Raw genomic sequence first — 9253 nt, 5'->3', positions numbered from 1 at the left:
TTCATTTGCTCCCATGTGCTCTGATCAGACATGTCCCTCTCCCTGAGCTGCAGCTTCAGTGCTGTCCTCTGAAGTAAATTCTTCTGGGGGGAGGGACAGCTAACAACACTTTTGCATTCCGACTTTCTTGTGGTTGTTTTCTTACTGTTTTAAAAATATAACAGCATGCTTTCTTGAATGGCAAAAAATAAAAGTAAAATGGAATGAATAAAGCAGCTCCCATAATCTCCCTGGGAGGTTACGCCCCAAGCCCATAGTAGTCTGCCTTGCCTCTGTTGCAGCCCACGGCCTGGTCATCCTCCTTCAGTGAGCTCTCGTGGACAATAGCCTTAGTGACCCAAAAGCTCTCTTAGGGCTATGGTTCTCAACCTTCCTCAAGCCACGACCCTTTCATATGGTTCCTCATGTTGTGGTGACCCCCCCAAGTATAAAATTATTTTCATCGCTACTTCATAACTGTAATTTTGCTACTGTTTTGAATCGGGCGACCCCTGTCAAAGGGTCATTTGACCCCCAAAGGGGTTGCAACCCACAGGTTGAGAACTGCTATCTTATGGGCACCTCACACCCTACCTGGGTAGAGTGCTGGGTGAGGAAAGGGACTCCTCCTAGTGGCTAAACGACCACCTTCTTTTCTGCCCAGGAGAACCCGGCCAAGCTGTCTGATCAGCAGGAGGCGGTCAGCCGGGGTCAGAACCCTTACCCCATTTATGCCAGCATCAATGTCCACACCAACATCAGTGCGGAGGGCTTTTCAGGTACGTGGGCTGTGAAGGAAGGACCGAGGGAGGAGTGGGAGGAAATGGTCTGTAGGAAGGGGTAAGAGGCCAGGGCGATCAGGGTGCAATGGGAGCTGGCTGGGTATAGGCACTGGGCACTGCTCCTGCTTTGGGCAAGGCACTGATTGCTGCTCAGACCCTATGCCAGGGCGTGTGTGGGGTCCTGGTGTGGGGGCTTCCTCTGATGCCCCCTTCACTCCGGACCCCTAGAGTGGTGTGAGTTCACCCCCTATGAGGTCGGCCTCCCCAAGTATGGAGCTTATGTCCCCACCGAGCTCTTTGGTTCCGAGTTCTTCATGGGCCATCTGATGCAGCTCCATCCCGAGCCCCGGATCTGCTACCTGCAGGGTGAGTCTGGGACAGGGGGGCAGCTCTCTTCCTCTCCTAGTGCCGCCTTCACAGAAATACCCCAGCTAGAACGTTGTTCCCTCACAGTTTAGGAGGCTGGAAGTCCAAGGTCAGGGAGCCAGCTCCAGGGGGAGGCTTCTCTCTGTCAACTCTGGTCCTGATCGGTTGGCTCCATGGGGATCTTCCTGCAGCATGAGGTCTGTCCCCTCCACTCTCAGCCAGCTCGGTGAATCTCCATAGAGATTGGCCCCAAATTTACCCTACAGTCGTCCCGTCTTATTATTAAGGAAGACAGCCCATCCCCAGATGGGAGGACAGAGGTGGAGAGGTGCAGATTTAAGAGCCCCCTACTGGACCAACTTTTTGAGTCCCTGCCTGCTCTGGGGTGCCTGTGACAGCCGGGCATCCGGTGAGGGGCCCCGAAGACAGACCTTTGCACGGGGACTGAGATGCTGCTGAGGAGCATGGGAAGGGCCAACAGCTCCGTCTTGGAAGAAGTGCAGCCACACTGGTCCTGAGAGGCCAGAAGGGTGAGACTTCCTCTCACTTTCTCTGGACGTGGCGTCAGGAGAGAAAGATCCTGGAAAAGGCTGCCATGCTGGGTAAGGCAGAGGGGCAGCGAGAAGGAGGGCGCCCTGCAAATGATGGACTGACCCAGTGGCTGCCACCATGGGCCCAACAGGAGAACCGCTGAGAGGACAATGCAGCAGCGGGCAGTGTCCCCGTCTGTTGTACACGGGGTCACCATGGGTCACAAACGACTTGTCAGCACCTGAAAAGCATCAACAGCCTTTGGGGGGGCCGGGGGGGACACTATTGGATCCAGAGCACCTGACAGGATCAAGCCTGACACTGGGTGCAGCCATGAGACCTGGGTCCTGCCTGTCTCCCTAGGGATGTGGGGCAGCGCCTTTGCAGCCAGCCTGAACGAGATCTCACAGAAGACAATAGGCTTGAGCCTCAGCTTCCTGGTGGACTCACACAGGGCCAGCGTGGACATCAAGGGTAAGGGCTGGCCCCGGTCCCCCCCCCCAGGGAGGTCCTGGCCAAGGTACGAAGAGACAGCCCGTGTTCATCTGTGCATCCCTCAGGCCAGGCACCTGGGAGGCTGGCTAGGGAGGCAGAGCTGGGGTGTGCAGGAGGCGAGGGATCCCGGGGGCTATGAGGCCACCATGCTGGCTCTGTAACTCGTGCCACCCTGGCCCTAGATGACTGCCAGCCTCTGCCACTGCAAGACCCCTTGAGGCTGCCCACGAAGCTCTTCACCCCGCAGGGGCCCTTCCTCCAGGCTGTCCTGGCCATCTTTACCTCCCGCCTTACCTCTGCGGAGAACTTTAACTTCACCCGGGGCCTCTGCCTGCACAAGGACTATGTGGCCGCCAGGGAATTTTTGACCTGGAAAGGCAAGTGCTGGCTTGGGCATGTAGGTGGTGGCAGGGGTGTGTGTGTGGGGGTGTCTGTCCTTCTCACCTCTTGGGCTGTGGGGTCCGGGGCTGCCCTGAAACCTGTGCTGGAGGGCAGGGTTGAGGGGCTGGCTGGGAGACCCCGTGGCTGTCAGAGAAGGGGCATGGGGCACACGAACAGAGGGCACTCAGGCTGGGCCCAGCAGCAGGCTGTTGTCAGAAAACAAGCCCTGTGCCCCTGTCCATCCACCTGTGCCCCTTGCAGACTCCCACCCGGATGCCTTCCCCAACAAGCTCACGCCCATGAGGGGCTGCCTGCACCTGGTGGACGGGGGCCTTTCCATCAACTCCCCCTTCCCACTGGCTCTGCTGCCCCAGCGGGCCGTGGACCTCATCCTGTCCTTCGACTACTCCCTGGAAGAGCCCTTTAAGGTGAGGGGTTGGGGTGGAGGGGGCGGCTGAGCTGAGTGGACAAGGAAGAGCACAGTCTCTGGGATTGGCCTGGCTGACTGACAGGGGGGGTGGGGGGTGTCACCCTCTTTTGTGTGCTCCCCCCGCCCCCTCTCCCCGGCCGGAAAGCAGGGTGAATGCTGCCAGGAGTAAGAGTCTCTCCCAGATGGAGGAGAATGGTGGGGGGTGGGCTGGAGGGGGCAGACTAAAGAAGAGGCTCACCCACTGCAGGACTCCCAGTCCCGCCCCCACCCCCCAGTCCCCTCCCCTGGGTCTGCCGTGCCCTTTAGTTACAGAGGAGGCAGGGTCCCCTCAGGAAGAACACAGCAGCGGCTAGCTCAAGCTCTGAGCATCTGCAGGGTGGTGGGTGTCTGGTGCTGGACCAGCCCCTCTCTGTGGCCCCCTCAGCCTGGGCGGGGATTGGGTGATGGGTAGAGGGGCTTCCAATGCTGACAGCCAGCAACATTCAGTCGGCCTGGGGGACTGAAAGCACTCCCCAAAGGGTGGAGGGAGGAGTCAGAGAAGGAAGGGCATGGGAGTGACAGATGGATGATGATGTGGATACCTGCCCCCCACTCCCCCACCCCTGCCTGCGTTCTGCCCATTTTTCTTTTGCACAAATAGACATTTGGAAAGCTTGTGTCTCTTGCCTGAAGGTAGTACAAAGAGCCGCCCATGACACCCGCCCCTGTGTGAGTCTCCTCCTGCACCAAGGGCCCAGGCAGGGAAGGACCAGAACTCCCCCACCCTCCCTTCAGATCTTACAGGTGACAGAGCAGTACTGCTGGGACCGCGGGATCCCCTTCCCCAGGATTGAGTTGCGCCCTGAGGACTTAGAGCAACCCCGAGAGTGCTATGTGTTCGCCCAGGCAGAGGACCCCCGCTCACCCATTGTGCTGCACTTCCCCCTTGTCAACCAGAGTTTCCGCACACACCTAGCCCCAGGTAAGGGGAGGCCCCAGTGATGGGGGGTGCTGTTACAGAGAGGGCCTAATAGCCTACTTCTGAGAGAGGCCAGCAGACCACTGCTTTGCTCCTGGACCTCAGTGTCCACACGGGGGTGCCGTCTCCTGCTGATGGCCATGAGAGCTTAGATGTGTGCCCAACCAGGGTGCTGGTTCCCCAGACCCCACACGTGCGCCCCACCGGTTCTCCCTTTCCTGCCCACTCACAGGTGTGGAGCGGCAAACCGAAGAGGAGAGGGCCTTTGGGGACTTTGTTCTCAACGGGCCGGACACCCCCTATGGCATGACGAATTTTACCTATGAGCCTGGACAGTTTGCTCGGCTGGTGGCCCTGAGTCGATACAACGTTCTGAACAACAAGGAGACCCTGAGGCAAGCCTTCCAGCTGGCTCTGGACCGGAGGCGGCAGGCTGGGGGCTGACTGGGGCTGTGTCCCCAAGATGAGGCCCCCACCCCCACCCCACACACAAGCACCCTTCATGCCCAAAGTGTTACAATAGCTCTTTTGAGCAGGGACATGTCTACTGGAAGCCTTACCTGGCCTAGCTCTGGTTCCCAGCTGCAAGGGCAGGTGAGGACTAGGCCTATGCTTCAGGTGGTGCGGATTGGGGACAGCTTAGCTTCCTTGTGCTGCCTCCTCATGCTGCTGCCTGACAGGCACTGCCCCTTCCTCTGGGCTTGAGGTAGGGGTTTGCTTTGGAACAGCTCTAGGATGGCTCCATGGCCTCACCCTCAAATGCTTCCTTTACTGCGAGCCTCCAATCAGGCCTTGCTAATGCCCCCGCAGCAGCAGGCTCTCTGGCCCTGGCATGTCAGCTCCAAGAGGGCAGGGCTGTTATCTGCTGGGCTCGCTGCCATGTACCCAGTGCCTAGAGCAGCAGCTGGATATAGAATGTACTCAATCGATACTTGCCAAATAAAGGAATAGGAGGTATAATTGCGAGAGCTGGATTATTGCCCACTTAGCATGGCGAGGTGCACCACTATCTACTGCAGTGGTTTGTGATCCACTCAAGGTCAATGGGTTGCTCCCTGCCCCCACCCCCCCAAAGCTGGCAAAGCCACAGACCCTCTCCCATGACAAACGCACATCTCCTGTGAACCCCAGCCTTCACTGTCTGCTGGCCAGCAAGAGGCCGTTGACACGTGGCTTGTGCAGAGCTGGTGGGACCTGCGCTCACAGAAGGTACATGAAAAGGTTGCCGTGGGTCAGGTCTGAGATTGCCAAGAGATTCGTCAGTAGGCGCAGAGCAGACATCTGCCCGGGGAGAAGGACACATTGCCAGGATGGTGCCAGGAAGCCAAGCAGAGTTGGCGTGGGGAAGGGGGCGGTGGCTTGTCCAGCGTGACTCCAGCTCTGTGCCCATACCCATTTGGACTTCAAATGCCTTCTGACACCACGTGCAGTTCTGCTAACTGTGGGTGCTGGGTCAGATGCCACAGATCAAAGACACTCCCCTACAACAGACTAACCTACACACCAGAACGTGGTTGTTGTTGGGTTGCTACCCCATAGGGTTTCCCAGACTGTAATCCTGTGGGACTGCTGGTTTATTCAGTCTGCAGCCGAGCCCTTCGCCATACTATGCCACCAGTCCACCCACACTGCTTTCCTGTGAGACACCAGCTCCAACTCCCTGACTGGTGACACACCGGGTATAACCTCAGGGGATCCCACTAGCCCTTGGGTGTAGTGCGTTGCCCAAATGACTTGTAGAACTCAAGAGAAATGCTGTAGTTGCCGCTACATTGTATGTTGCCGATGATCCGTCTTACGTCAGTTGGATCTTCATCCCTCTGTGGGTATTTTAAGGATCCCTAGTGGTGTAGTGATTATGTGTTGGGCTGCTCATGACAAGGTCAGCCGTTTGAAACCACCAGCCGCTCCATGGGAGAAAGAGAAGGTTTTCTACTCTGGTAGAGAGGTACAGTGTCTAAAACCCACAGGGGCAGTTCTACTCTGTCCTATAGGGTCGCTATGATGGCAGCCAGTTTGGTGGGTCGTTAGCCTTTCTTAATCTTTTGGGATTTGCAATTTCTCTTTGATTTTCAAAGGCTTCATTATGATTTTTCTGAAATGTGAGCTTTTTTTTTTTAAAGGTAGAAACACATCGTTGAACTCTTTCCATTTTTGTATCCTTGGTTTTTTGGTTATTGTTGTTTTATTTATTATAGTCATGGGGTTTATGAAGGAAATTAACAAGTTACCACAAGTCAGCATCAGTAAACAGTAAGGACACAGTCATTGGTCACAGCTGCCAAGTCTCTCCCTGGTCCTGGTCTCTCAGCCACGTGGTCCCTGCCCATTGCTCTGCCCCACAGTCTCATGTCTCAGCACTGTTCCTCTGCTGTCTAACAGCCACCTTGCCACAGCCTCTGATGCCTCTGGCCTCAGCCGTGACCTTTGCCACTTCAGAGATCTCTTGATGGTCCTGAGATTTATCTTTTTTTTTTTTCCAAATCATTTTATTGGGGGCTCTTACAGTTCTTATCACAATCCACCCATCCAGCCATTGTGTCAAGCACTTTTGTACACATGTTGCCATCATCATTTTCAAAAAATTTTTTTTCTACTTGAGCCCTTGGTATCAGCTCCTCATTTTTTCCCTCCCTCCCCTCTCACCCTCCCTTTGGTAATGTATAAAAAACATTTTTTCATGTCTTACACCGAGCACTGTCTCCCTTCATCCACTTTTCCATTTGTCTTGGGGTGGGGTGTTACATGTCAATCATTGTGATTGGTTCCCCCTTTCTCCCCCCCTTGTTTGTTTTTTAAATGCTGACTTAGTCTCTGCTGATTTTATCCAAAATATACCCACTGCCTCTTTGGAACTTTTTCTAGTTGAATATAGGAATGGCTGAATCCATCTTTATAACCCTAAGCATTCCTTTGGCTCCTAACTTGTTATGCTGAACCAGGGAAGATTTTATTTTTAGCCTGCTATTTTGTGGTATTAAGTTAAGGGGAGGATAGGGGGCCAGCCCCACCTGCTGCTACTACCCACGGGTTCAGTAAGCACAATTGTACGGTTGAGATATAAAAGTATTATATTAAAGTCATTGAGAGCATGCGATACAATAATGCAGTTAGACACATTACATAGTAGCATTGCTCACCAGAGCCCCGCGTGGTGGTCCACGTTGAGGGAGAGAGGATGGGAGAGGAGAGGGGGAAGAGAGGGGAGCCAGAGAGAGATCTATATTGCTGATCCAGGCCTATATACCTTTTGGGGGCATGCACGCCCACCAACTACAGGTAAAGACATATGTCACAGGAAGGGGTTACACTATAGGTTACACAGTAATGGGGTGGTCCAGGGACATACATGCAACAGGAAGAGGAGGGACTGGGGTATACATGTGACAAGATGGGTGGATGCCAGATTCAGGATGGCAGATCAACCTTTACCTGTTCCCTGGGTCTCCATAGGAACCATTATCAGTAGGGTGTAAACTCCGCCTATAGGAGCCTGTCCATTGTCCCCAGCAGCAGGGAGCAGAGCCCACTGCAGTTTGGCAACTGATTGCCCTCAGGGGGGTGGGAATGCCTGTGCATCTGACCTTCCCCCACAAGTCCCCATTTTGTTTTATATATAAAATTCAAAAGCCACATGGGTGACATGGTTATTTTCTATACATTAAAGGCTGTCAAGACAAAACTTTATGATCCAATTCATATAGCCAAAAATTCAGGTTTATAGCAAAACATTTTGAATCCAGGCACTGGGGTTAAAGTCCCCTAATGCCCATCTTCTATTGGAGGAAGGTATGAGAGATTGGATACCGCGGTGGGAAGAAATAGAGCCAAATAGGAATGCCTGCTTCTATAGTTAAAGCTGCCGGCCACACAGCAACCAGCTATGTGCTTGTAAGAGACAACCTCAGAATCAGCACCATATAGGAGGGTAAAGTAAGGAACAATATCATGAGAATGTGATTAGGACTCACCTATAACTCACAAGGGTGGAGGTCCCCCTCCACCACTAGAAACCTAGCCTCCCAGGCTCCTTTGCGAGAAAATGAAGGATTCGTCCTTGAACGTTCTCTTCCTGTTCTCTGCTCCTCATGGTATTTGCCTTATGCGCGAACTTCAAAAGTGCCATAGAGGCTGTATGATTCTCCTTCACACGCCTTAGCTTTCTATAGAAGCAACACGTGATAGCCAGGACAAAAATCGTGATTATGAGTAGCACCGATAGGCTGCAACCCAGGCTATGAGAAATACTTTGAACCCAAGCACGAGGGTCCAATCCTTCCATGCCATCCACCAATTGCTTAATTATATCAGAGCCAGGAGATGCCTCCAGCCTGTCTTTGAATGTATAGAAAATATCCATTTTAAGCTGATCAACATCTAATGAAATGTTTCCCATAAACCCTTGCAAATGTTTCTTAATCAAATCCCAATCATGCAATGTCTTATTATAAGGATAAGGGTTAATACAAAAGTCAGTAAAATTCCAATCACACTTTAGCATTAATTGATGTTGCAAGTCCATAATTTGATCTCCCAACCATTGAACAGTTTGTTGCAGCTCTGCCACTTTCCCCCCAAGTTCATCGTCCACCTTTGTTTGAGTGGCCCAGAGCTGATGTGAGCCCATTTGCCACTTTTGCACAAAATGTTCAGTTTTGATGGACTCTTGTAGTGCTCCCCCAGCGACGGCAGCAGTGGTGGCAATGGCTATGAGTCCAATTATACCTGCGATTAACATTCCCACGAATTGGCGAGGTCGACATCATTTGTATCAGGAAGGACAATTCAGGACTGCTTTCCCATCTGCGCTTCATCTCCACCGGAATCCACACCCCCATCCTGCTTTTTAGAATGAGGATGCTATCTTTTGAAAGGTGTATAAGCAGAGCATGATTAATGCAAATGAACAATTTACAATTATGGCAAGTGGCACTGAGAGCAGTTTCATTTATGATGTTTGCCACAGCAAGCACATCAGGCAGCTTTACACACGAGACTATGTATCGAGTCTCATTCTTGTGAAATGTATAAGTATATCCAGACCGACTGGTGCCAGTAAAGCTTCCTGTGTAGCCTGTTAAAGGCTCTGTGGCAAGCGGTAATTTCCACAGGTCCCACTGTTCAGGTCCTGTCACAGGTTTCAGCAACCTGGAGCGGGGAGGCGCAAGGCCCCCTTCATGCCAGGTCATCAGCTCTGACCTGGTAGTGGCAATGCCATCAGAGGTCTTTTGCCACTCGCAACTACTTATATAATCACATGAGGTGATATTTGACTCCTCTGAGCAATTAGTTAGAAACTTTCCATGGGAGCCCCAATCAATAATAGTCAGT

The 9253-nt window shown here is 53.0% G+C and overlaps 1 protein-coding gene across 1 annotated transcript in view; it reads left to right on the top strand.

Moving 5' to 3' along the window:
• The window catches only part of PLA2G4F (phospholipase A2 group IVF), a 19325-nt gene extending 14871 nt beyond the window's left edge, over positions 1 to 4454 (top strand). The window contains exons 15-21 of the mRNA XM_045286455.1: positions 644 to 758; positions 990 to 1127; positions 2022 to 2132; positions 2336 to 2530; positions 2796 to 2962; positions 3739 to 3925; positions 4155 to 4454. Coding sequence (XP_045142390.1) covers positions 644 to 758; positions 990 to 1127; positions 2022 to 2132; positions 2336 to 2530; positions 2796 to 2962; positions 3739 to 3925; positions 4155 to 4366 — 1125 coding nt within the window. The 3' untranslated portion in view covers positions 4367 to 4454. The remainder of the gene's footprint in view (positions 1 to 643; positions 759 to 989; positions 1128 to 2021; positions 2133 to 2335; positions 2531 to 2795; positions 2963 to 3738; positions 3926 to 4154) is intronic.
• Positions 4455 to 9253: the final 4799 nt, after the last annotated feature.

Source organism: Echinops telfairi, unplaced genomic scaffold, assembly GCF_000313985.2.
Source record: "Echinops telfairi isolate 266 unplaced genomic scaffold, ASM31398v2 ScPeMD7_8;HRSCAF=38, whole genome shotgun sequence".
NCBI classification, from domain to species: domain Eukaryota; kingdom Metazoa; phylum Chordata; class Mammalia; order Afrosoricida; family Tenrecidae; genus Echinops; species Echinops telfairi.
The sequence above is the reverse complement of the archived record's forward strand: the minus strand, read 5'-3'. Positions and strand labels throughout refer to the sequence as shown.